Source organism: Gasterosteus aculeatus, chromosome 1 (genome assembly GCF_964276395.1).
Source record: "Gasterosteus aculeatus chromosome 1, fGasAcu3.hap1.1, whole genome shotgun sequence".
NCBI classification, from domain to species: Eukaryota; Metazoa; Chordata; class Actinopteri; order Perciformes; family Gasterosteidae; genus Gasterosteus; species Gasterosteus aculeatus.
In genome coordinates, this window is record NC_135688.1 from 28,927,039 (window position 1) to 28,954,624 (window position 27,586).

At 50.6% G+C, this 27,586-nt stretch overlaps 2 protein-coding genes across 10 annotated transcripts in view; both read right to left on the minus strand.

The window, feature by feature from the left end:
• The window catches only part of LOC120827374 (beta-1,3-galactosyltransferase 1), a 79,497-nt gene extending 72,648 nt beyond the window's left edge, over positions 1–6,849 (minus strand). For 2 of the 8 annotated variants that reach the window (XR_013467555.1, XM_040190333.2), the window contains exon 1: positions 6,658–6,791. The gene's annotated coding sequence lies outside the window, so the exon portion shown is untranslated. Of the gene's footprint in view, positions 1–6,657 lie in introns of all 8 variants that reach the window. The other 6 variants (XR_013467564.1, XR_013467556.1, XR_013467565.1 and 3 more) reach the window with 4 other exon arrangements.
• Positions 6,850–8,507: 1,658 nt separating this feature from the next.
• The window catches only part of xirp2a (xin actin binding repeat containing 2a), a 44,610-nt gene continuing 25,531 nt past the window's right edge, over positions 8,508–27,586 (minus strand). For both annotated transcript variants that reach the window (XM_078102154.1, XM_078102163.1), the window contains 8 exons: positions 27,301–27,449; positions 24,064–24,201; positions 23,042–23,128; positions 21,918–21,987; positions 21,470–21,573; positions 11,683–20,941; positions 10,196–10,329; positions 8,508–10,104 (listed from right to left, as the gene is read on the minus strand). In XM_078102154.1, coding sequence (XP_077958280.1) covers positions 10,235–10,329; positions 11,683–20,941; positions 21,470–21,573; positions 21,918–21,987; positions 23,042–23,128; positions 24,064–24,201; positions 27,301–27,449 — 9,902 coding nt within the window. In that variant the 3' untranslated portion in view covers positions 8,508–10,104; positions 10,196–10,234. The remainder of the gene's footprint in view (positions 10,105–10,195; positions 10,330–11,682; positions 20,942–21,469; positions 21,574–21,917; positions 21,988–23,041; positions 23,129–24,063; positions 24,202–27,300; positions 27,450–27,586) is intronic.

Consider the following 27,586-nt stretch of genomic DNA (forward strand, 5'->3'; position numbering starts at 1 on the left):
CGAAGATGTATAAACCCCAGATCCATCACGCGGCACGAGAATAAAACTTTAATCCGCCAAAAAACTAAAACTGTGGTAATATCGGGGCCGCACAAATAAGCAGCTCACGATTTGCGTTTCCCACAGCGAAAGAAGCAGGAGCAGCTGCTCCACTCGCAGGAAACCGCTGCATGGAGACACCAGATGCTGCACCGCGGGGAGCCGCCACGCCAGGAAGTGGACGCGGTCCTCCTGAAGGGACCCACTGGACGTTTATCCAGCGCCTCGGTGTCGTTTTGGGCCCAAAATACGGACAAAAAACAGCCCAAAACCAGTTTGCTTGAGACGTACATCAGCAGGGCCGTGGAACATAACGCCACCAAACGCTAAGGAGCAAATATATTATTTCCACAATAAATACTCCAAGTCCATAAAGTAAAATGGTGTAGCGCCGAGTAAATGCATGCCTGTAACGCGGAGCCGCTGAATATTAATGGCCACTCTCGTGTAAGTAAAACCCATAGCGCCATTAAATATGAAGGAAAGAAAATCCTCCAGAGAATGTAATCAACCGCGTGGTGAAAGATGCATGGTGGAGATGGTGGTGGTGGTGGTGGTGGTGGTGGGGGGGGTCACGGATCAGACAGGACGCAGAGCTCCTTTCCCTGCGAAGGCTACGAGATAAGACCGACGTTCCTGAAGTAACCTGAGCGGATAAAAGCAGCTTCAGAGGCGTTTTTCATTTACAGATCCGACGTCCAACCGGCGCGCGACGCACCGACGGGCTTTCACCCGAAAGACAACCGCGCATTGTTTGCATGGAGTCCAAATATAACAACAACAACAGCTAAAAAAAAAAAGCACCCCCAAATGCCTCAAGAGTAAACACGCTTCAAGAAATGATTACACCAAATGCGCTTTGCCTTCTCGCCCCGAGTCTTCTCGGGCGCTCGAGGGGGGAGGGTTGTTGTTTTGAGCGAGCGAACAAAAACCCCGTCTGGTGCAATAAATAAAAAGGGGAAAACCAGAGTGCCCGGACTGATATACTGCCAATATTGTTTTTCTATTCCGTTATCAGAGTTGCCGCCACGAGGGCTTTTCACCGTTCACGAGATGATCACACATCATACGACTTGATGTTGTTCTGTCTTCGTCATCCGGCTGCCGGGTATTTTTTAATTAATCGTTAGATCGAGAAGAACGTCAGATGAGGGGGGGGGACGTTCCTTCAGAGCCCGGGGTGAGCGGCGCAATGGTCCAAAACCCAAATAGACTTAATTGCTATCGAAGCCCTTTCAGAAAACCTGCAAGTAGAAAAAACTGAAATCCTTTTCATCCGCGCCTGAAAATAGACTTAAACAAGAGGTTGAAATCCACATGAAAACTGTTGCTTCTGAGAACAGGTGAAGGGAAATTGGAAGAACACAGAAGATGGAACAAGAGCAGGATGATGTGCCGAATAAAAGGTCGTCTATTATTATCACACTTTATGCTATTTGACCTTTTTTTCCTCAGCTGTTCCCTGGCAAGAAAAAGGAATAAATGAGACTAAACTTGTAAAAACATTACAGAAAGACTTTGTGAATGGAGAGAATACAATCCTGATATACTTCAACCTCACAATCCGCTGTGAGCTGTGAGGAGACATTTCACCCCCGCGTGAAAGTACATTATTCTGGCTGCACTTGAGTCAACTGTAAATGGAAACCGTTCCTTGGTCTGCTGTGGCTAAACGGATAAATGGATCCAGAAAGAATCGGATTTAGACTGCGACAGAAATCTTTTTGGATCCGTTTCCATGTTGGTGAAACACCCTGATGCGTTAAGCTCCGTGGCCAACGGGCCCATTATCCAATCGCTCATTCACCATCATCCCTTCCATGGTGTCTTTGTCCTCTTTGCCCACATCGCAGGCAAATGAAAAAGAAAAAACAGCCGTCGACGTGCGCGAAGGCGTGCTGAATCAGCAGCACAGCTCGCGGCGAGGGGGCGAGTTGGCTTTGTCTGAAATCTAAAAGACACCCGGTGAAGTCACCACGAGACTAAAGTTACTGAACAGGCCGCCAGCTGACGGGTCGCCGCTCCATGTATGTTTGTGTTCAAATGCACGTTTACATATTGGTGTTTTAGGTCAGAAAGCCGGTTCGTTAAGTGAGCCGACTGCCGGGTTGAACCAGACAAAAATACTATCATCCTCGCTGTAGTATAATAGACCACAATGTACACGTCTTGGCCCCCTTAAACTTTACAAGGAGTAATTCACTCCTTTTCTAATGATCGATATTGAGCATTGGCAGTAACCGTGACTCCCTGAAGCTGCCCGAGCAGCTGGATATTGACCCAACTTTGACTTCTGAGATGTTCCACTGAAGTGAACTACTGATTTGTGCTTCGAGTAGCACAAAGGCTTCACGTGTGCTAAGATCTAAAAGGGAGCTCCGCATCGCCGACCCGGGTGAGAAAATCCGTAGAACTCAACTCCAGATCTGTTGCCAATCGACCCGCCGCCCATCGACACCGTGCGTCTCGTTCGAATCTTGTTTCCATGAAAACGACCACGGTGTGAACGCAGATGCATGAATCTAAAGTCAAAAACAACATTTGTAATCTAATGGTTTAAACAGACTTTGAAGTTGCGCGTCAAAAGAAATGTATTACGGACACAAAAGATGTAATAAAATGGATCCATAATGGAAAGCAGGGCGTCCGCCCCGCTCCACGCATACGGTATCCTGCTGCAGCTTCGTTCCGTCAAACAGAGCGGAGGCAGAAAAGAAGAAAAAAAAAACGCCGCTCGACCTCTCGACTGCTCAGCGGGAACCATCTGCTCGCTCCGCAAGGTCAGCTCCCAAACTCCATTACGCGGAGATTCTTTCCCCTCAGAGCGGAGGCGCTTAACGAGACCCGACTGGGATGAGATGGAGACGCGATTGCTCTGTTAAACGTGCCCGCCCTCAAAATCAATTAGGTCGAAGGAGTTCTCGAGAAGCCCGTCTCAAATCTGCATAACGGGCCTCAAAGGGACCGAGACGCTTAAGCTTCAGACGCACCTGAAATAATTAGTGCGCCATTGGTTTGTCTGCGCTGGACGATGTCCTGCGTGGTGCTTGTGCACACTTACTGGTGCGCGCTCTATAATGAGGCCTCGGAGGCGCGCCGGTCAAATGGGTTGGATCGGGCCCGCCGAGGGCCGCGCGCTCGCCGGGACAAGGCGCTGATTGGACCACACAAACGGAGGGCGTCCATGGCGGTAAAAAAAGCCTGCGTGGTTACAGAGTGGACGGCTGGCTCCGTCCACTCCGACGCCGTCGCAGCCGCAGAGCCGAGCGGCTGCGACCCCCGTAGACGGACCCGAACGCACCCGAGCACTCAGGGCCCGGCGCCATCGGACAGCGTAATCACACGGTTGTTTTCATCAGCCGCTGGCTGCAGCAGTGAGTGACGGCGAGTCATCGACCCGGGAAAAGCACCGGCAATGAGGACTCGAGTCATTTTGGTCGCTTCGCGCCGCGCGGAGCTCATTGTCTTCGGCAAAAAGCGGGAGAGGACATCTGCCGGCTGAGGCCTATTCGGATAATAACGGCTCATTACTCCTTATCATTGGTAATTTTTGTAAACAAAAGACGGAAATCGATGGAGAACATGTCATTTGGCTTCCTTGCTATTACTGTAGCTGTGTGCTTTTGTGTGTAACCCAGTAAATCTGAGCAGGTAAAAATTGACTATTTATGGTTCGGTACCATGTTGATGGAGGGACTGGTGGGTAATAAAAACAACAGGTGGTCTCATCGCACTCATCTGTTCCTTTTGGAGTCGTAAGCTTATTATTCAGTGATCCACTAAACTTTGTAGTTGATCGAGACTTACTGAGCTCCACGGAAGAAATTCAACGCGCAAAAATGCAAAATACGAGAAGGAGAGCAGCGCTGAACGAGAAGGAGCGACAGCGTCGGCATCCGCGTGGGACCGGCGGGCGTCGGATGAAATCAGAGAGAAAGCCCGAGTCCAAACCAAAGATGACAGATGAGCTGGAGCCTCCTGCCTACGGTGCAGTCAGGCACACGTCACATCTAAATTGTGAGGTGACGTGTGGAAAACCCGTTTGCATGACAGCGGGTCAAACCGGGGCAGCGGGTTTCGCTTCCCGCGGGTTTTGCGATTCAATTGAACAATTTCGTCATCAACTATTCAGAAACGGGGGCCCAGTAAAGAACAATGACGCGGGGGTTTTCGGATTGATTGAACGTAATCACGTGAAATGTGGGTTTGATACAATCTGAAACAGTTGTTTGTAGGCGTTCTCACAGTAGAAAATAGATACGAGAGGAGGAATTAGGAGCGTTTTATCCCCTTTAGTCCCAAGCTGCTTCTAACACATCATTACATCCAATAATGCTGTTATAGATACACAGCAAACGGATCGGATTTAGAATGTCGGACAGAAACCGGGTGCGTTCCGGCCGACGTGGCTGGAGACCTGCATCGCCATCTCTAGAAGGTTCTATTGGCTCCCGATCCGCCGCGTGACTCCGACAGGTGGGACGACCCGTGTGATCTGTTCAGTTACACGGATGATACCCCGAAATCTCAGCGATGACTTTGAAACACGAGCTATTCTGTGAACCCGCCGACGAGGTCATCTGTGGCTCTCGGCTGCAAAAACGAAAAGAAGAAGCAGAAGCAGAAGCAGAAGCAGAAGCAGAAGCAGAAGCAGAAGCAGAAGAAGAAGAAGAAGAAGAAGAAGAAGAAGCCAGCCTTTCTTCTTCTGCTGAGCAAATGGAAAGGAGAGAGATCAAATGTTTGATCGGAGATAACTTGGATTAACGAGTCCTCTGTGGGAAGCGATCCCCGTCTCTGAACAGACACTGGTGAGCTGGACAGCCAGCAGATTGGTTTTATTCTGGGCAGTTTGAATAAATGCATCTTGTGTCTTTAAAATCCACAGCTGCCAGCTGAAAAGCATCTTCGTTAAAACACTGATTGTGGGAGTTGGAATTAAAATCCAGTAATAAGACGGACGCGTTGGTGAGTACGGCAGTGTGTGGCTCCCAGCACAGATCCCGTTTCCATTCACGTATATTTAGCTTCTGTCGTTGAAGCAGCACCTGCTTGCATTGTGGGAAAGAAATGCAGTGAAGCGCCACGGGGAGCGAAAACCCGCGCGGGTTAACGTCGACTATTACGGCAAATCAGGAAATAAACCGTCCGTCTTCCTGCTTCCTGCCATTTACGATGTCCTCTCTTCACCTGCCGATCAGCGTGTTCATGTGACATCTGCTCGCCACCACCGCACAATCACGTCTCTATGATTGCTGCCCCCCCCCCACCCCCTCTGTGATGGGTTCCTCTCGGTGTGCGGACGTTGTTGGGGGGGTCAGAAACATTTCTCAGATTCTCTCTGTAATTGTGTTGACAAGAGAAGCAGCATGAAAATAAATTGAAATTGTGTCCGAGTTAATAAGCCGGTTTGCAATACACTTCTTCATTTCGCTTTTAACAAACGCCATTCATCACTGTCACATTCAGTTCAGGGGGACGGAGGGGGGGGCAGTCGCACCGTAAAAGGAATTCCAATCAAAAACAGTATGATGTCATCAAGAGCATCTGGTGCAATGGTGAGAACATCGGGCGTTTGGGACTTTAGAAGCATCAGAGATCTCAGAAGTCCGCGAGGTCGTCAGATGACAAACCAAATGGAAACATGGGTCGCCTTACACACGCCTGACACATGTTGTTTTTTTTAGTAAACATCCTTCGTCCCATTAATTACAAGGATAAAGCGTTTATTTTCTTCTCCTAGTCTCTCATGTGAGGATGTTCACAGTGAAAAGAGAAAATCAACACCATCAACTTAAGCAAGACGCAATGAAATACAATATCGCCCCCGGTCATAAATTCAGAGGGTCTCTCAATGACCCACAATTACTATCGGAATAAAAATAGGTGTATGTGGAGTTATCGGCCATTATATATTAAGATCAGGCTGCATCAAACAGGCTGATGTCAATGAACACCTTGTATACACACATATTATTATATATATATAATAAATAAATAAGGGTCCGAAAGTAACTGTCAGAATGCGTCTTTTAGAAACGGGGGTCTTCGGGCGAGCGGAGGGACCCCGCCGTGACCCCTCGACTTAACCGGGTAAAAACGAGCAGCCCGCCGCGGAGGGGGTTCTACCCCCCCACGTGTCCGTCGTAACGGGTGATGGGATTATCGGGTCCACGTTAAGTGGCGCGGATTAACGGCAGCTGTTTAGGGTGCAAAGCGCGCAGTTCGTCTCGTGCACTTATCTGGATGCATTCTGTCTCTCTCTCTCGCTCGCTCGCGCACACACACACACACACACACACACACACACACACACACACACACACACACACAGTTAAATTGAAATAAAAGCACCGCACCGAGCCGCGGGAGACGCGCTGAAAGCCGTCACACGCGGGTTCAACCGCCGCGGAGTTCGGCAGCGTCTCGCGCCGAAGTCGATGACAATTTAACCCCCGCGCGCGCGCTGAGCATCTCGGCCGCGCGGGTGACACAGAGACCGCGCGTGACGGACTTCGCGAGCCCGTTAACTCCGTTTCACTTCCACCCGGAGCGGCCGAGAGGCGCCAGCGGGCGTCCAGCGAGACGCGACGTTCTGCCAACCCCGTTTTCAGCACCTACCGGTGTCGTCCTCCGTGTCCCGCCGGTAGAGCGCCTCCTTTTCGCCGCCGAACGCCGTCCGCTCCGCACGCACCTTCTCCGCTTGAGGGGGGCGGGGCGGAGAGGGGGCGGGGGAAGGGGGGGGGGGGGGGGGAGGAGGCTGCGGCCGGCCGGAGGAGGGGTGCTGTCCAATCAGCGCGTCGCGTCCGTTCCGAGAGGATGACAGCCAATCAGAGCGGCTCGTCATGCACGGGCGACCTGATGGCATCTGGGCGCGAGCGAACCCCCCGCCCCCCGACCTCCCCGCCCGACCGTCCCGGTTCGGCTGCGACGGGGACGTTCTCAGTGGAGTCGGATGATTGACAGGTTCCGTTAGGACTCAAAACGGGCGGGTCATGTTTTTTCCAAGACCATCTTAATTTAATACTTTCAATTACGCGTTCACTTCATGAGTTGATCAATATCAATCAACAGGAATTGGAACACAATAAAGTGCATTTACTACATGGCATCAAACTCTTTAATTCATTTAAACTCAATTATGATTAAATTACTTCATGCAATTTGATTGATCATATATTACTGATTAACTGCATGAAACAACTTGTTGGATTCTAGAAATACGACAAAGAACATATTTAATACTTGTAGTGGTTTAGGAAAGTTGACCGGGTGTTACTTTTAAATACAGCATAATGTCCATCCATCCATCCATCCATCCATTGTCAAACCGCTTATCCTGCACACAGGGTCGCGGGGACAGCATAATGTGCTATATTATAAGTTATATTTTCAACTTTGACACCACATGCACGTCTCATTCATCACTTCCCCTATATTTTAACATTTTGTTAATTGTTTACAGTCGCTTAGTAACAATCCCTTTTGCTTTTTGTCAATGGGAACTGCTCTTCAAAGGCAGAAGTCAAGCATAAATATTCCACCTCTAACCTCCAGTGCTATTTATCAGTCTAATTTGCTCACGGTGTGAGTTACTCCAGGTTGGAGATAGCTGCCTTCTCTGTGATAAAATGGGACTACGTGGCACCAGGCAGCATGTGGCGCTTAAGCGATCTCTTTCCTGAAGTCACCCGCTTACTCAACATAATCAACACACTTTGTCAAGCGAGCGCTTTCTGGCCCCAGAATGTGCCGGTTGGCTTATGGACAAACCTGCAGTTTTCACTGCAACATTGAGCACCGATTTGGACATCATCACAAGTTGTTTATGGACACCTTTTATTATCTTTTCCTCTCCTGTCTGCGGTTTTTTAATGGGTTTGGCAGGAGGAGGAAACAATTAAAACATAAAAACAGCATCTACTTTGGATTGTCGATGAAAATATTTCCCAAAAAGTAAAAAAATAGCCCAATTAAAAAAAAAAACATTTCAGGAAAGCTGAATTATCGAGGCACTTAAAAAAGGAGCCGTCAGTGAGACGCTGACCCGGCAGCCGCCACGTTTCTGGCTCTAAAGTAGTTTTTACACCGCTGTAATTAACGGCGAAGTATATTCTCATCGCAGCCAATTACCTCGCCTATTGAAGCTGTAACCGAGGAGAGGTGAGCGGAGGGTGGGGGCTTGGGGGGGGTCTGTCAGAGGTGACAAAAGCCACCTAATGGAAAAATCTGTTGCTCCTACACAGGCCTGCTCCATCAGTGAAAATCAATGCGCCTTTTCGCCGGAGAGATCTGGGCCCGACAGTGTTTCCCCGGTAGGTCGTACATCAAACTAGCCGGCCCCACAAAGGAGGCACGGCTATAAGTACTATTATGGGCTTTGCGCTCGCTGATTAAAAACTCATATATCGTCGCGTTGGTGAACCTTTAGTTCCACCATGGAAAACGGGACAGAAATGACAAAAAAGAAGTGAAAGGGAAAAGCCTCTTTATTCAAACACATAAGAAAAACATTGGTTCAGAGGAAAAAGCAGTTTTTAATCAATGCTCTTATTTGAAAATAGCTGGTTTAGATCATTGGGCAAATATATAGATATGCATACTACGTAATATAAGAAAGACCCGATCCCTGCACACCAGGTGCATCCCATCAAACAAGTAAAAGCCAGCTATTGAATAACAAACAGAAATGTCGTCTTAAAAGGCGGTACAAAAAACCCATTCGGGTTGCTTCATCTCTCCATGGACATGAGACGTGAAATGTGGTCGGCGCCGTTCTGTCAGCGGTTGAAACGGGCCGAGGAAGTTTAAGAGCCGTCGCTGCTGTCGCCGTCGTAGTATCTGTTCCTCTTGATCTGCTCCTCCACCGTCAGGGCCTCCTCCTCCTCCTCCTCCCCGAAGCCATCGTTCTTCTGCCTGACGTCTCCCGTTGCGTCTGCGCCCTCCCGCGCCGCCGCCGCGAAATCCGAAAGGGCACCGAAGGCGTCCGATCGGAAACCCGACAGCAGGCCGGAGCCGTCGGTGCTCAGGCCCGCGAAGACGTCCTCCAGGGAGCTCAATTTGCTGACCTCTGGCTCGCTTCCAGAAGCGAGCGCCCCCTCTATCGCCTCCGCGTCCCCCGGCTCCCAGCGCGGCCCCTCGCTCGACATCCGTTTGGATTCCTGCCGGTGCTCCCTTGTTCCCGCGTCCTCTGCCTTGACCTCGCTCGGCCCTTGAAACCGGTAGGCGTGACCCGCCGCCGTCTGGCCGGAATTATTGTTATTGTTGGAGTTTGCATTGAGCGGCCGGCCCTCCCCCGCCGGAACCTCGTCTATTACAGTGACCTTTACCGGCTGCCCACTGATGGCGTCCGCGTCCTGCTCATCCATCTCCACTGCCTTCTCCCCCGCCGCGCTTTCAATTGGCCCGTGACTCCCCGCATCTTCCTCCACCGTCGTGCCTCCCACTTGCCTTTGTTCCTTCTCTCCCCTTCCGGGCCGCACTTCAGAGTCCACCTCGGCAGCCACTTGTGCCGGCGCCGTTTCTCCGCTGCGATCGCCACTTGCCGGGTCCGCGGCCTCTTCCTGCTTTGTCACATTCTCTCGCATCTCGTCATTTTCCTGGGGTCCATTTTGCACTTGCGCAGCGGGGCGATCCGTCTCCTCCGACGAAGGGTTCGGGCGTTTCATCTCCTGGGCCGGGTCCTCCCTCGGGGGCCACGAGGGCTTCATCAGCTTCAACTCCTCCTCGAAGGCGAAGGACTTCTTCGGAGAATCCGGCTGAGGGGGCCACACCACAGACATCTTGGCGCCGAGCTTTTGGCTTTCGTCGTCCGGTTTCCTCGCGTCGGCTCCCCGGGTACCGGAGGCGCCCTGAGCAGCGGGAATTCTGGAATCTGGGATCTTCCCTTCGGGTGGCGGGAAATTGGTTTTGGTCTTTTCGGGTGAAATGTTCTGGTTCTTGTTGTTCCATAGTTCTTTGTGTGGTTTCTGTCCAAATCCCTCGTCGTAGTTTCCTTTGGATTTGAACAGTTGCGTGTAGTGTGGCTTGCAGTACATTCGTCCATGGAGAGAGGCGTAGTTTCCGAGGCTGTGGACGAGAGGAAGGGACAGCGACGGGTTAAAAGCGGCGCGAGGGGAGCGAGGAGAAGGCGGCGCTCCGCCCGGCAAAATGGCGTCACCTTAGTTTGCCGCTGCAGTGCTCACAGCGAAAGCAGCTCCTATGGAAGTTGTGTTTGTCGGCGTAGAGCGACTCCATCGGGTAAACCCTCTTCCGACACGCCCGGCACAGCTCGGACTCGGGAACTCGAATTTTCTGCCAAGAAATGAGGGAGTTTTAAAATTCATGAAAAGGTGGTCACTTGCTTTGAAGATGTAAACTTGTCAAGTTGGCAATTATTTCATTCCAATTAGTTGCTAGTGAAGCCTTGACTTGTGTTTTTCGCTTTTTTTTTTTAGTTGAAACCCTTTCAAATGAAGCAGCTTGTGTGTAGATATAAACTAATCAATATTACCAGGTTAAAATACAAAAAACTGAAATAAATTGGACCTTTTCTCGTCCCTTAAATAATCTTTTGACCCCCCTGATTCATCTTGGGACCCCGTTGGGGGTCGTTGAAGGTTGGAGACCAATTAAGAGTCTTTAAAGCACCACACATGTTGAATCAACACATATTTACAGAAGCTATTCCCATTGTCAATGCTACGCAATGTGGACTATGTTCTGGTCCACATTCACTATGAAATACTTGCTCATTAGCATGCATATTAGTAGCATATTGGCCGTATATTTATCCTTCTAAAGCACTTTTCAAGGGCTTTAAGATGTTTAGACGATGGGGTTGTGAAAATGAACAATACAAAATGGGAAATAATCCTTATTTATCATCATTTAGCTTTTATTCGGAAAAAACACCCCACCCATTATTTGCATCAGCTACATTACTAAGAGTTTGTCCCTAATAACCTAATTACTGCTTATGGATGAGTGAATTAAGAACAAAAGTTGTGGTTCATGAATTCGTATCAAATTACAGAGCTCTTTCTAGGAAGACCACCAATAGGTGCAAAACTACAAAACTTTAATTTAACTGTTATACTGGGTGACAACAAATTAAAGCTGGAACCGAATGTCTATTTGCTGCTGTAATTGGCATCCGCATTGAAATTCATTTACTAATATGGTTCTCGAGGGATTTCAGTAATTACTGCAAAAGCTTTTAAAACGTCATTAATTCTGTTGTTAAAATACACTGTTTTTGAATTCACTCCATGAACCCAACATGAAACGGTGAATCCAAATGAATCCAAATGAATGAAAAGGACTGTTTTCTTCCCTCTTGAGACACTTCTGATCTCACACACAAGAATGAGAGATATTAGTTCAGCATGCCGCCACCTTCAAGCATCAGCAGCACCAAGTGGGAACCTGTGAATAATGAAAAAAACACGGACACCATCTAAACTGAATGCAGCTCTGAGCTTTGATGTGAACGGTTCACATAAAAGGGGAAACACACCAAAGAAAAAGTCACGGCACGTGAATAACAGGTTGAAACCGGTGTTAGTGCTTCTCTGCTTTCCACGCGGTGCAGCCGTCACGCTCAAGCGGGTTAAGCACACCGCCGCGCCCGTTTAGTGTCCGCATTCCACGCCGGCGCCGCTTTACCCGTCACGACGGTCGCCTGCTGGCGCGTCACCACCTGCGAGCTCCTCTGCTCCGTGACGCTGAACCCCAGGTTCTGGAACACCCCCTGGCTCTCGCTCCACGACTGCTGGAAGCTCCTGAGCAGCTCCTCGGTGGAGACGTCGGCGGGCACGTCGGCCGCCTGGGCGGCGCCGCGCACCACGTCGGCGTAGGACGGGGGGTTGCCGCGGGCCGCGGAGCTGCCGGGCCGGTGAGCTGTCGCGTCGTCGACGGCGCAGAATAGCTCGGTGACCACGGTCGTCTCCGCGCGAGCGGCCGCCTGGGGGCGGGCCGCCTCGGGTTCCCTCCGCTCGATTATTTCCCGGAGCTCGCGGGCAGCCTGGGAGCCGTGCTCGCCGGTCTCGAACACGTTCTTTATGGCTCTGACGTTGAACGAGTGGACCTCGTCGGTCCTCGGCGGGTCGGCCTCGGCGTCCTCCGTGTCACTGCCCAGCCTCTCCGCGATGACAATGGGCTCTTTCCTGGCGTAGACCTTCGGCTGTGGGGATTCAAACCTGTTCACCAGCTTGGAGAGGTCCACCTTCGGGAGATCCGCCTTCGAAACGTCCATCGCCGCCGCCGCCGCAGCGCCTTCCTCGGCGTCGGGCCCCAAGCGCTCCGGAATGTCAATGGGATCCTTCCGGGTGTACATCCTGCTCCCCTCCACCTTCTGCGCCTCCTCGAAGAAGGACTTTTTGTCCCTCACGGTCATCATGGAGTCCACCATTTCGGCCATGTCGACCGAGCCTTCCTCGCCTCCGTCTGCTGGAGGCTCCCCGACCTGAAACGGGGAGCACTGCTCCCTCTCGGCAAAGACGCAGTCCGACGCCGGCGCCGGCGGCGGAGGGGGAGGGGTCATGCTGCGCGAGAGCTTGGAGGTGGTGTCCCTCAGCTTCGTCAGCTTCTCGGAGCGGCACAGAGTGGGGGACGGCGTGGCCCGGGAGGCGGCCGTGGGTGTGTGTGACCTGCGCGGCGGAGGCGGAGGCGTACCGACCGCCCTGAAGGGTGGAGGGGACGGGGTCACCCGCGACTGCGAGTCGATCCTCCTCGACTCGATGCTGATGAAGGTCGGCGACGGGGTGCGGACGCTCGCCAGCGGGGAGGACACCCTCCGGTCGGACGCTTCCCACTGCTCCCGGTGGACCTTCCTCTCCTGGAGGGACGAGCCGATGCTGATCTTCGAGACCGTCGCGCTTGTCGCGGCGGGAGAGCCGGCGTCCGGTCTCGGCGGCGCGGCGTCCCTTTCCTGGCCCGGCTGTTCTGCGGCCTTCGCGCTCTCCTCCAGAAGCGAGAGTTTAGCGTGACAGATATTCCTAACGTAGACCATCATCTCTTTCAGCTTCTTCTTACTTTGCTGTTGAGCTATTTCACCAAAGTTCCTCTTCTCGTCCGAGCCCATCGCCCAGTCGGGCAGTTTGCTCATTATCACCCCGACGGCGTCGGAGTCCATTTTGCCGGGCGCGCCTTCCAGCTCTTTCATCTCGGCAAGCAGCCTCTGCATCACACGGCATTTCTCCAAATCGGAGATTTTTCCGGAGCGAGACTCGTCTCCGCGAGCCGCTTTGTGCGCCCTCGCGTGCGCGGCCTCTCGTCTCTGCTGCACCACGCTCTCGGTCAGCACCGCCTCCTCGTGGCGTTGGACGCGCTCCGTCCTGACGCTCTGCTGGCAGCCGCGTGAGACGGAGACGTGGCCGCTATGCGCTGGTGCCGGCGCCATCTTCCCCTCCTCGGGCATTACCGGCGAGAGAGTAACCGGCGGGGACGGCTTCACGTCGGCCACGTGCCTCTGTACCTGCTCTCCCTTTTCAACGTGCACGTCCTGCTCCACATCCTGTGCGGTCACGTGACTTTTCTTCTCCTTTACGGTCATCTCCGTCCTCATCTCGGTTCTCGCGGACGTCAGATGGCTCCTTTGAATCCCCTTCGTTTGGCTCTCCTCCCGCTGCGAGTGAGTGTCACATCTCTCCTCGTTAGTCTCCGTCGGCATCTTAAAGGTTTTCACCTTGAAACTCGGGGCGGCCTTTGGAATTTTAGTGGATTGAGAGGGACTCATTTTGGCCCCCGGCGTCAGAGGCGCACCTCTGTTCCTCACATCTTCAGCTGTCAACGCGGCCGCGGTCTGGAGATTTACATTTTCCTGGACAGCCGTGACGCACCTGGTGCCGGATATCTTAATAAACTGCTGCTCCGTGACCGAAGAAGTGACCACATTCGAGCATGACTGCTTCTCAATATTTGAGGCCTGCGAAGAGGAAACCGTCTGCTGCTTGTGAGCGGCTTGAGTCTTGTTAACAACCTCATTTGAGGCCATTTTTTCCACGTGCTGGCTGGTGACGCTTTTTTTATCCACGGACACGTTTGAAGATCCAGACTGTGATTTCTTATTTAAAACTGAGATCAGCGGTTTGCTCAAAGGGATCTGGGAATCCGTGTTCTTGGCAGGCATTATTCCGTCTGTGGAAACAGCCGTAGCTTCTCCGCTTTTTGCTTTTGACGCGTCCACGGCCTCCTCCGTCTCTGCGCTCCTCGCGGCAGCGGACGAGGGCCTCTTGACGGGTGGAGAAGTGGGAGTGGTGACATTGCTCCTGGCTATTTCTTCTGTTTCCATTTGCTGGCGGTACCTTTCCTCTGCGAGCATGAGAGGCGTTTTAAATTTCCGAGCGTAGGTTTTCGGCTTTGCGGGCGGAGCGGGTTCAGGAGGTGGGGGCAGCTTGATGGGAGGGACGAAGCTTTTCTTCGGTGGCTTCGGGCTCACAGCTGGGATGCTCGGGATTTTTGTTGTTGACGCCGTCACTTCGGACTGGACCCGCTCGCTTGTTTCAATCTTCTTCACTGTCTGAACTTCAGCTCCTTCCTTCTGCTCCATTGACATTTCTGCCCGGGAGGGAGGGGGCTGAGTGGGTGGTGGTGGTGGTGTTGGGGGCGTCGGCTTCTTTTTCTGCCATTTGGGTTTCATTTGTACTGCCTGCTTCTGTGTCTCTGCTTGCGTGGGCACTTTGAATAGAGGCTTTCCTATCGGTTTGCCCCGCCCTGCAGGCGGGGGCGCCGCGTGGAGCTCTTGCTGCGAGGGAGGTGGCGGGAGGAAATCTTGGCCGCCCACAGAGGGCGGAGGGGGGGGAGGCGGAGGGAGAGGGAAAAACTCAGCCTCGGACTTGCACTCCATGGGCGGCGGAGGCGGCGGCGGCGGGAGGTCACTGTCCTGCCTCATGACAGAGGGGGGGCGCGCCAGGCCCTCCGGCGAGGGCGGCGGGGGGAGGGAGAGTTCCGACTCGGAGGGCGGAGGCGGCGAAGAGGGAGGAGGGGGGAAGTGAATCTCCGGCTTGACCTTCTTAGTCCCACCATCACCTCTGGTGGCGAGGCTGCGGTGGCCACTGTTCAGATTTTTTGCGTTGTGCTTCTGGAGGAGCGCCCGGTTCTCCGCTTGGACCAGAGACGTTTGCTCCGCGGCGGTTTGCCTCTGAACGACCGCCGCCGCCGCCGTCGTCGTCTCTGTATTCTTTGCGTTGTGCTTCTGGAGGAGCGCCCGGTTCTCCGCTTGGACCAGAGACGTTTGCTCCGCGGCGGTTTGCCTCTGAACGACCGCCGCCGCCGCCGTCGTCTCTGTATTCTTTGCGTTGTGCTTCTGGAGGAGCGCCCGGTTCTCCAGTTGGACCTGAGACGTTTGCTCCGCGGCGGTTTGCCTCTGAACGACCGCCGCCGCCGCCGTCGTCGTCTCTGTATTCTTTGCGTTGTGCTTCTGGAGGAGCGCCCGGTTCTCCAGTTGGACCTGAGACGTTTGCTCCGCGGCGGTTTGCCTCCGAACGACCGCCGTCCTCTCCGTCGCCGTGGCGTGCACCTGCTTGATTGACTTTGTTTCGCACACTTGTTTGCTTGAAATATTGGTGTGAGTTGATGTTCTGATGTTTTGCACCTCTTTCATCACGTCCACGGCAGCCTGCTCGCTGATAGTCATCTGCTTCTCCGGTACCAGAATAGGCTTAGGAGCCGGTGTTTTCTGCGGGGGCAGAACTTGCTGCTTCTGTTCTCTCGTGCTCATCTGTTGAGCGGCCCCAGTGGTATTATCTGTTTTGGCCACAGTAACAGAGTGGGCCTCCTGGGTTATTACCTGGGTTTTCACTGATTTGCTTTCATTGTGCCTCTCCGTGTGCTTCTGTGACTCAGCGCTCTGAGAGAGCTTTTCCACAGCGGGGGATGGATCGGCTCCCTCCCTCTCACTCTGGGCTTTCGGTAAGCATTCGCGCTCGGCTGGCTTTGCACTTAATGGATTCTTCACGGGCACTTTGGCTTTCTTAGCGGGGTGTGTGCGCTTCAGATTCGAATACTGTTTTCTCTGCATCAGATTCTTTATCGCCCCTCGAACGTCGCCTTTTACGACCTCCTCCTTTTCCACCCGTGTTGCCTCCTGTCCTTCATAGAGGCATTTTATGGATGTTTTCACGTCTCCTTCGATGCTCCCGCGGCGCTGAAGTCTGGGAGAAGTCGGCTCCAGCAGGAGCTGAATGGTGCCTCTAACATCTCCCTGTTCGCTCACTTGATGCTGGAAAGTCTTCTTCTCACTCGTTGCCTCGTGTAAACTCTGCATGGCTATGTGTATGTCCCCTTTGAGGATCTCCTCTTTTTCAACCTCTTTCACCGCTTTCTTGGCCTCCTCCAGGGACTTCAGGGTCCCTTTGATATCGCCTGGCACTAAATCTTCGACTGTGACTTCCGTGTTGGTGGTTGCTGATTTCTCCAGGGACTCTAGAGCACCTTTAATATCTCCTCTGATAATTTCAGGCTTTTCCATTTCCTTGGCTTGATGCTGGGCCTCCTCCAGAGACTTCAGAGTAGTCGGGATGTCTCCCTTCACCACCTCCTCTTTTTCTATTAAAACCTTTTGATTCATGGCCTGGGTCAGAGAATCCAGGGCTGCATTGAGGTCACCTTTGACAATATCCCTTTTCTCCAGGTTTCTGTAGGTAACAGCAGGCTCCGTCATGAAGACCTTTACGTTGCTGTGCACGTCACCAGGAACTATCTCGTGTTTGGCCACCGTGCGACCAATCTCCTGCTGACTCTTCCGCAGCAAGATTTTGGTCTCCTGGATGTCCCCGCCTATGATGTTCTCCTTTCTCGATTCTTCCTGGGTTTCACCAGGTTCGTACTGGAGCTGCTTCAGATAATCCAAGGCGCCCGATTCAATGCACGTGGAGTAAAAGCTGACGTTGCCCCTTTCCTTGTCTCCGACCCGTATCTTTTTGGAGTCTTCTCCCCCGGAGTTGGAGAGGAGGCGGTGGAGCGTTCTGCTTACGTTCCCTTGAACAATATCCTCTTTCTCCATGCTGACCCGCTCCCCTTTGTTCAAGAGGGAGTAGATAGTCAACTTCACGTCTCCTTTCTCATCCTCTTGAATCAGAATGCCACGCTTGGAGGAGCCCTCACTCTTGAGGAGATTGTTTACGGCCTCTTGAATGTCACCGCGGACAATTTCCTCTTTCTCCACATTGATTCCCCTTTCCTGGTTGAATAGCTGCCTCACCGTGGTGTTGATGTTGCCCCGCTCCTCGCTGTCGATAGTTATCCCCCTTTCGGTGACCTCCCTGCGGCTCAGGAGGTTCATCATTATGTTGCTCAGGTCCCCTCTGATGGTCTCCTCTCTCTGGATTTGGGGCGCCTTCTGGTTCATGAGATTGTACTTTGCCATGCGCACGTCACCGATCTCGTCTGCTTCAATGAGAACACCCTGGGATTCGACCATTTTCTGAGAGTAGAGCTCCTCAAGTGTGTCTTTGATGCTCTTACCCATTATTTCAGTCCTTTTCATTTCGCTCTCGTTGAATTCATTGAACGGAGGGGATTCAAACAACCATGTTGTCGACTTCACGTCGGCCTGCGGGATTTGCTCCTTTGTGACAACAAGCTCTGTGCCGTCGGTCTCTTTGATAGTGTCAAGAGGCTGCTTCTCAAAGAGCCACACAGACTGCTTGACATCCCCTTTCATTACTTCCTCTTTTGTCACTCTCTCCATGCCATCATACTCTGCGCCTTCGCCGCGGATCTCGTCAATTGTGCGCGTTTCAAACATCCACGTGGCAGACCTGACGTCACCTTTTTGGATTTCGCTCACGCTGACAGTTTTGACATACCTCTGAGACATCTCATCGGTCTCAAATCGCTGCTTGTTTGTCTTCACATCGCCACCTTGAATATCCGCCACGCTTTTCAACCTGACTTTTCCTTCCTCGGTAATTTCATCCAGAGGTTGCGTTTCAAACCTCCACCTCGCAGTGTTAACGTCTCCTTTGTTGATGCCTTCCTCAGTCACGGCTTGGATAACGTAGACCTCCTCGGAATCTCTAATTGAATCCAGGGGCTTTGTCTCGAACTGCCACCGAGCCCCCACCACGTCTCCTCTAATGATTTCTTCCTTAGTAACCGTGGTCACTTCATGATAACGGCCCTCTTTGTCACAGATTGCATACAGCGGCTGAGTTTCAAACATCATGGTGTAATTTTTCACATCTCCCCTCTCCACTTCTTCTCTGAAGATACTTGTGATTTTTGATTTGTCAGTCTCCGTAGAATCCTCCTTAATTTCATCCAGAGAGTAGGTCTCAAAAATGAAGCGGCCCTTATCGACGTCGCCTCCCTTGACGTCAGTCACGGTGCGACTTTCCTTTGCGTCCGCCGACTCGTCGCGGATGTTATCGATGGGATGATGCTCAAACATCCAGGTGCAGTTCACCACGTCGCCTTTCTGAATTTCTTCCACCTGCTGCGTCTTCAGCCTCTGCATGGTTTCCCCAGAGCTGGAGCTCATGATGTCCGAGGAGCGATTCTCAAAGATGTACTTCATCCTGGAGACATCGCCCGACTGGACGTCAATTTCTGTGACCCTCCTGAAGGAACCGCCGTCCTCGCCAGTGAGATTTTCCAGGTTCTCCGTTTCAAAAAGGAAGCGGGCCAGTCGCACGTCTTTTCCTTGGACGTCGTCTTGTTTCACCGTGCAGGTTTTCAGAATGGTCTCGGATTCGGTGTGGTCACGTATGTTGTCAAGTGTCTGGGTCTCGAAGAGCCACGTGCACGTTTTGACGTCACCTCTTTGAACTTCCTCGACGTCAACTTCGCTTTTTTCCATCTTTTCGTACAGAGCATCCATCGGCTGAGTCTCAAATAGCCACCTGCAAGTCTTGACGTCTCCCTTCTCAATTTCAATACCTTCCTTGCATGCATGTTCTTCGTCCTCACACTGACCAAAAGATTTAATGGAATCAAGCGCTTGAGTTTCAAACAACCACTTGGCCGTTTTGACATCCCCCGACTCCACCTCCTGCTTCGATATACCTTTTATGATCTGAAACCTATTGATACTTTCATCAAACTCATCGATGGGGCGGGTTTCAAACATCCATCGGCAGCTGCGCACGTCTCCCTTCACAATCTCCTCGCGCCTCACGGTTTTCACCTCGTGGTAATGGCCGGAGCTGTCTTGCATCGCGTACATAGGGGTGGATTCAAAAAGAACTCTGTTGGATCTGACGGATCCACTCGTGACGCCTTCAACTTGGATTTTCTGCGTTCCTTCACACTTACTTAAATCCATACTTTCAAACCGCTCTTTGTAATTGGTCACATCGATTTTGTCAACAGCTTCAAGGTTCACCGTTCTTGTAATCTCTTTCTTCTCCTCCCTTATGTTCTCCAGCGGCTCGCTCTCAAAGACCCACTTTTGATGTCTAACGTCGCCCTTTTCTTCTTCCGATGCAACCATTTTCTGAAGTTTCCCCACTTCCAGCAGTTCTTTCAGATTTTCCATGGGGACCGTTTCAAACAGGTGTTTTGCCGTTTGAACATCTCCTCCTACTATCTCCTCAGAAGGTAACGGTCTAGCATTGGCGTTGTCTTTCAGTGTGTCCATAGCCTGAGTCTCGAAAACCAGACAGTGCTTCCTCACGTCCGTACCAATTATGTCCTCCTTTTGCTTCCTGGAACTCTCCCATTCTTCATCCCTGATGGTGTCGAGGGTCTTTGTCTCGAAAAGCCACCTGCCTTTGTTCACACCAACTTGGACGTCGTCCTCCATGGAGATACCACAAATCAGCTTCACCATGGCTGGGTCTTTGTTAATAATATCCAGGGGCTGGGTTTCAAACATCCAGCGTGACGTCTTGACGTCTCCCTTCTCAGTCTCCTCCCGGCGGATGGTGGTGATCTCCAGCATCTCTCCCGAATCCCCCCTGATGACACACATAGGCTGGGTCTCAAACATGCGAGTGGTCGTCTTCACGTCCCCTTTGACCTCCTCCAGCTCAGACTTCAGGTTGAGGAAGTTGCTCTCCTCGATGGTTTCCGTTTTACCCAGGGAATCCAGGTGCTGGGTCTCAAAGAGATATCTGGCGGTTTTCACATCTCCGCCCGTGATGCTTTTGTTAACGACAACGGCCGTCTCCTGCTCGTCTTCCTGGTAGATCTTGTTCAAATAATCAAGTGGCTGCGTCTCAAAAAGCCACGTGGCGGTGCGGACGTCTCCTCTCGCGAGATCAGCTGTTGATTTCTGCGACTGCCCGGTTGCATCAACAGCGTCTGTCCCCAGAGCATCAATGGGCCGAGTCTCAAACATCCAAGCCGTGTGTCTGACGTCTTTCCCGGCAATGATTTCCTGCTGGGCAATATTCCCCACCTGGTCTTCCCCCGGGTTGTCGTCTTTGATCGTATCTAATGGCTTGTTCTCAAACATCCAGCGCATGGACTGCACTTCGCCTTTGAGGATTTCATCCCACTCCACGTACTCCCTGTCAGGGCTCGAACACTTGCTTGAGCCATTGCCGTCATTCTCAAACAAGTAGCACGCCTGCTGGACATCTCCAATCATTTCCTCGCTTTCCAAGTCCTTTCTTTCTGCTTCGGTGAGCTCACTCAAGAAGTCCTCCTGGAGGTTCTTGCGGACCTCTGGATTGATGTGCTTGTAGAGGCGCTTTAGCTCAGCTGTACTCTTGTGTTTAAAGTACTGCTCCTTAGTAATAGCGTGTTTGTGTTGGGAGGCTGGCTCCTGAGGCTGGGAAGAAACATGGTCAGGGGTGTCCTGTGGCAGGTTTGAGGGTGGAGGAGGGAAATGATCCGTCAGTTCGTAAGCAAATGACGAGGCAGACGCCACTGATGACGCAGTGCGAGTGGCCGTCTTTACGGTGGACGAGGCGTCGTAGCTTGACGTGGAGGACTGAGTCACTGGTGCCCATTGAAACTGGTTGAAATCCACATCGACCTGTGGTGTTGTTATTGGTTTTGGTTAAGGAGAGAGGGAAATGAGGGTTGTGTTGAAGATAGGAAAAAGGAATTTGGAATGTTTTACATCATGAACAGGACAGGAAAGGATAGCCTTGAAGAAGAGTTATTGAGGAAATGAAGTATCAACGTTCAACTTAAAAAGATCATCATAAAATGGTACCTGTTGTTAATGTTATTTTCCAAAGGACAAGCCTCATCTGGATTTGAATAACCACATACAGAAAGAGCTCTGGCCCATCAAACCTAGTTGAGTGATGCTCAACCTTGTATATGAATATATACTCATATACAGGGTTGAGCATCGTTTTAACTGAAGACAGTATTGAAAGCTGTTCTTTTTACACCTGAAAACATGTTGTTTATCCAAACCAATTTATTCTCCATCAACTTAAACCATGGGTAATTTTCTTTTGAATTTTTAAAAGACCTGGCTTCGTCCTGAAAACTGATGTCTCACGAGGAAGCCCAACTATCTTGTATTTAGATAAATAGACAGCGTCATTACCTTAATTTCCTTGGCTGGTGCGGCTTCCTCAATCGTTTTCTCGTACTGCTGCTTCAAAGACTGAGTGGAAACCTTCGGTAGGTCCTCTCCTCCAATGACCATAACTGAATTAGACACAAGAAGAAGGCTGCCTCATTAACTCGTTCGCAGTGAGGGAGCTCAGGGGGATTGGAAAGAGAAATACATTATTTCATTAAAAACCTGTTTTATGAAACCATGCAGCTGTGATTGCCCAATTTCTACTTTCCAATATTTTACCTGCTTGACTACTGCCCTGATTAGATTTGCTGCTTTGGACTGAATAGGAAAAATAATCTGCACTCCAAGTCATTTTCATAACTCATCCCTTATTCATCTGTAGTGGGAACAATCATTAATATACAGGACACAAGCAGTGTTATCATAAAAAACGTGCAAATTAGAATTTGAAAGCCATGAGCGGAATAACCTGTTTCATTGTAGTGGTTCCCGTAACTGGCAGCCACGTGGTTCTGGTGCACTCTTTCATCATGGATCACCTGGGAGGAAAGAGAAATCATTAGCAAAATAGAAACTGCACTGCAGACCCCAACTGTTTTCAATCTGTGAGGAGTTAAAGGCTTAGCATGGGGCTAATTCTCTACACAGAATGTTAAGAAATAATCAAAGAACTGAATTTATTAGAAGCCCATCAGTGGTGAGATGCCACCACACAGCCGGTGTCAAGTCGTGGTTTAAAACCCAGTCCTTCGTTTTTCATTTTTATTTCTTCCTTAAGAAAGAGGACTACAAAAACCTGAACCATGAGGAGTGAAGTAAGAGTACAGTGTACACAAGTTTTCTATGCATTAAAGGCCCCTTCAATGTAAAAATGAATAAGAGTTATTAGGTGTTTCCAAAACAGTAACTACCAGAAACAAAACTGTCAAGGAGACACTATCTGTATATAGACTTAATCATTCCAACCAATAATGGACAATGTGGAGAAATTAAATGATTTATATAGAAAGATATCTTTAGTCTAGATGTAGTTTAAGTTTAAAGGTTGGGGAGCTCCCATAATGGTTTAAAATGATAGAAAAAAAGAGATCAAGATTTAATTTAAACCTAAATTCACCCTAAACTAACACTTATAATAATAATGTTCCTTGAAGTTAATGGACAAACTCAACTCAATTGGGTTACATAATATTGCAGCTGAACTTTTGATATTTGTATTGAAGATGCTGCTGTGGGCCTGAACAGCCAGATTATACCAAGAGGCAGGTTCTTACTGTCTAATGTCGTTTTTCATACTGTGCCGTCATCGTTTTTTTAACGTACTATTATTTGGTCGTTTTGCTTCATCAGTTCAGCCAATACTTTTTTCTCCCCAGAGAAATTAGAGCTTCTCTTGCCGAGTCCTCATGAGCAACATTAGGCTTACTAAATTACTTTTCAGCTAGCTGGTTAACAACACCGAGCAGAGTGACCGAGTTTACTGCTGACCTTCAGACCGTTGCCTCTGTGGCGACCACGGACCCCCTTAAAGTGACCCTCCGATATCTCAAAGGAACCCAAAACGCTGGAACCCCTTGTGCCCACAGCCGGTACCTGGTGTTGTTCGTGAAGGAGGCTCGTGGAGGGGACGACCTCTCTGGTGCTGCTTCTCACCGTCACCTCCGAGGAGCTCGACGTCTCCTGTCAAAGCGCAGAGGGAGGAAGGAACGTGAAACCCCCCGTGAATCCGAAATACGTGAACAAATGGCCGCGCACAGAAGGTGCCACTGAGCTGCAAGAAACTAGTTGTCTTTCTATCGTGGGGGGGCGACCCACCGCTTCCCAATAGAGGGAGATAACTACCAAGTTTAATTCAGCTGAAAGGCGAATAAATAGATGACAGGAACAGCACTACAACACAACCACATCGGCCATCTGCCTCCTGTGAGCTTCATGCAATTTGAAGGAAAAGAAAGACATCAAACATTGGAGCTTGTATTCACCGCTGTTAACATGAGACTCCTGGAACCACTGGAGTCAGAATAAGTTGTGCATCCTCCATGGGCGGATGCACAGAGGGGCGGATGCACAGAGGGGCGGATGCACAGAGGGGCGGATGCACAGAGGGGCCGATGGGGCGGATGCGACGAGGCTCCAAAACAACGGCGTTCGGGCATTTCCCCTCACGAGCTCGATGACAGCGGCACATACTTTTGAGCAAAGTTCAAGGTTCCCTCTTAGATTTGACCCGAGACGAGGAGGCGCCTACGCCAGAATGTAAATCATCCGGTGGCATTTACGCGCTTCTCCCTCTGACAGACGCCAGAGCTGTGCTCGGTCTTTCCCGTCGTGTTGACTTTAAAGAGGGGGGATAAAATAAATGCCACTTTTTGCAGTCTATTGATAGTTCAATACAGATGCTGTTACCACATCTCTTCGTCTCACAGAAAGGTAAAAAATGGAAATTTCCTGGTGTTGATTTTGAGCACCAGCTTCCCTTTGGAATACGTCTCGTGTTACTGAATAAAATCGCCTCTCGCTGATGAGCTCGGTCGCTGATGTGGGCCACATGAAAGCAGTCACATTCAGACTGGGCTCACGGCAATTAAAAAGGTAAGAAAAGCTGCTGCTCTCACCTGGACAGATCTCTGCTCAAAGTGAACCTGGGCGACGGCGGACTGGGAGGTGGAGGAGGCAAACTCCCGGCTCTCGAACTGTTTCTTCACGCTGGCCAGGCCTCCGGGCAGCGAGCGCGCCTCCGACTCACTCATCACCTGCGAAGCAGACAGCACAGCCGGTGAGCCGCCTGCAACGCGCCTTCGCTATGAGGGACGTGGGACATCTAAAGGGACCCGGGGGTGAACCGTTCTCCGCCCTCGTTGGTGGCGAATATGCTGTGCAGGCATTTCATGCTAATATCAAAGTTAATGTTACGGCATTACGCTAATGCCTTTGAGAAGCGTCGGCAGCGTGGGTGTTCTTTTAAAACGTGACGTGAATGCTGCGGCGGTTCCTTTGGGATCCTCTCGGAGGCTTGAAAAGCAGAGGGGCAGCATGCAGTAATGCAGCTGCAACAGTACCGAAAGCACAAGATAAGATCAACGGAGACTGAAACATCAATCGACTATTCCGCCTTTCAGAATAGTCGGTTTTAAAAAGGAACAAAAAAAACCTTCGGTACTTTTGAGCTATGGACGGAATTACTCCTTAAATTGCTGCGCAGCATAAAAGCCTGTTTGCTTTGCAGCGAGGAGACTTTCCACAGCTCATCAGTATGGAGGATGACGTCCCACACTAACAGATTCGGGCCAAACCGCACTCTGACTATTTGATGCAATAATCTTCTTTTGGAATTGTCAATTACTTTCGTAATAAAACATTTATATGGAGGATTCTGCATTCAGCCTCTAGACACAGGCAATGTATATGTGAAGCTCTTGGCTGTATGTGCGTGTGTTGATGTTGAACACACGCACCAAGCCCCCCCCCCCCCTTCCTTTTTAATGCAAACAAGGGATGAAGCATGCAGCTGCTAGTTATTGCAGAGAAGTTCAGGTCAGCATAAGTTATCAATATCTGACTATTACTGGTCACAATAACGGGTGCTGAAACCAATGCAAACAAAGCCTCCAGTTTAAATAACATTGACTTAATATCCTCTGCGCGGCCGCCACTCAGACCGGTTCAAGTACCCACTGGTGTCAAGGGTGGACGCGTCAGTGGCAGCATCTGCACTAATAAACGTACTGTTTGTTCTCATTACATGGAGTCCTGTGAAATCACTGAAAATATGCAGTGTCCGCTGATTCCAAGGCTAGCATCTCTTCAAAAAGTAGGTTTAGGTTTATTGACTCCATGGAAAGGTGTCTGTGTTGCAATGGTGTGACTGTTATGTAACGGGCTTCATAAATACGGAGGTTATACAACAAAACAACAGTAAAATAAGACATCTTGGACACAAACGGTAGTCGACTGGGAGAAAGTTCTGTGTTTGTGCGCTGCAAAGGTAAACACACACGCACACCAACATTCAGCAGTCGGTAAGGTCGTGGCTCCTGCCGCACCGTTAGTGTAATCTTATTAGCTTATTGGTATTAATAAATAAAAAAATCCAGCAGCTTTATTGAGTTTGTCTGATGGTTGTTATTTGAAGCATAATTACATGCAATAAAAAGCAATTGGCCACTTGAGGCGAGTGCAACTGAAAAAGCACTTTCTGCTAACGACAGCTCTCATTTGTTCTGTAATGGCTGTGAAACTTGGCCTTGAGTGGCTTGTTACTATGCCGACCTGTGAGCATAGAACAGTTAATGCACTCCCTCACAAACACAAATCACGCCTTATACCGGGGCAAAATTGTTGATTTTTACAATTATCAAGTCTCAGTTACTTTTTCAATGTTCCTAGATCATATTCTTCATTATTGAGCATCCATTGCAGTCGTTTGTCTCTTAATGTTTTTATTTATCCCGCTCTCTTTATTGGATCCCCGTGAAACGGAGAATGCTGCGGTGGTTCGTCGTCATGCGCAGAGGCTCCAGAAGGTGGCGGGTCGGCCCCTGCAAACACACCGCAGTGTGGCCTCCTGACTGACATGCTGGAGATTCCTCACTTATCACTAAACGCACCAACAGATCCGAGGATTGGAAGCAATGTTTTGGATCAATGCCTTTCGGCTATACGGCCCAGATGATCACAAACCAGATGATCCACAGACACATCGGAAATATTAAATAGACGGCTTAGAAGCCTTCGGTTTGGCTCTCGGACACTTTCCTTTGGAACTGTGATCAGCCGATCTGTAGACATTGGCCCACGCCACGTTTTGCACGTTAAATGGCATATTTTCGGCAGCTTATATTCCATTTTACCTGCACTGAACCTGCGTGTGGTCCCTCAGCAGATACGCAACAAGCGGTTATGCGCTGCAGCTGCAGAGCGCAGCAGAGAACGCTGGGTCGGGCTTTGTTTTAGTCACCGAGTGGACACACTGCAGTGGCCTTGGCTGCTCACACGGTTAAATCAGTGGGCTCTTAAAGTGCACGCAGGCCCTTCTTAGTTCTCTGTACTGACTCGGGGATATTCAGATGCTGAAAATAGTAATTCATCACTATTTACATTGGACATGAGAATATTCTTGTTTTTGCTCTTTATTTAATGCAATCGTAAATTAAATCTAGTGGCTTTGAACGTCTTCAGCTCCCCGTCCCGGAAGGCTGGGATGGCGAAATGAAGCCGCGATGGGCCCAACGCGATCAGAGGGAAAATATATTGTTTTGACAAAAAACAACCACATCAGTTTGGAATATTTTCACCGGATACCAGAGTCTGCTTCTCCTATACTGGGATCCTCGTTCTTGGATATAACATTGATGCAGTGACCTTAGAGATGTTTATATGCTGGGTAGCAGAGTTATCATTCCGAAAATGTCAACATTTTAGAAGGCAGGGGAATATAGCATCCTGGGCACACTGTTTTTGTGTATCCAGTCATACAAATACAAAAGCAACGTTCTGTCTGTATGTTGAGAAACGGACAGTACGTCCTGCTGCAGCAGCCCTGTGTGGAGGAACCGCTCCAGGACGTCCCGCCTGGCTCCCGGTCACACTCCGCACATCGCTTTTCCCATCGAGCACTGAGCGCTGTGACACTTTGACAAATCACGCTTCCAACCCGGCAGACGCCCTCTGGCCCCTTTGTCCTTCTTCAACTATGTAGGCTACAAGCGTGGCAGCGGATTTCTACTCTGGTTGGCGGGCAGGCCGGGTGAAATGGTCATGAAGCCACATTGTCATCGTCATATAATAAATCCAAACATGCCGACGACTGGCCGCCGTCTCCCCTTACGCCCCACGTGGAAGCATCGTCTTACCGCGGCGGAGGAACTGGCGCTCTCCTTCTTCGACACGGCGGCTTGGTACATCGCCAGTCGCTCTTTCACAGACACCGGCTCGCCCTCCTGATCCTCGCCGCTCGGGGCCCCGTCCTCTGGATGTCCTGGCGCGGATCGACCTTCGCCGCCTGCGGCGTGGGAAACACGAGAACCTCAGCCGACACAAATACCACCGCTAAATTCAAAGGAAGTCCAAGAAAATCAAACACATGAATACAGTGATGGTCCCTAAAATATGATGTTTTATACAAATGTGGCCAGAGGC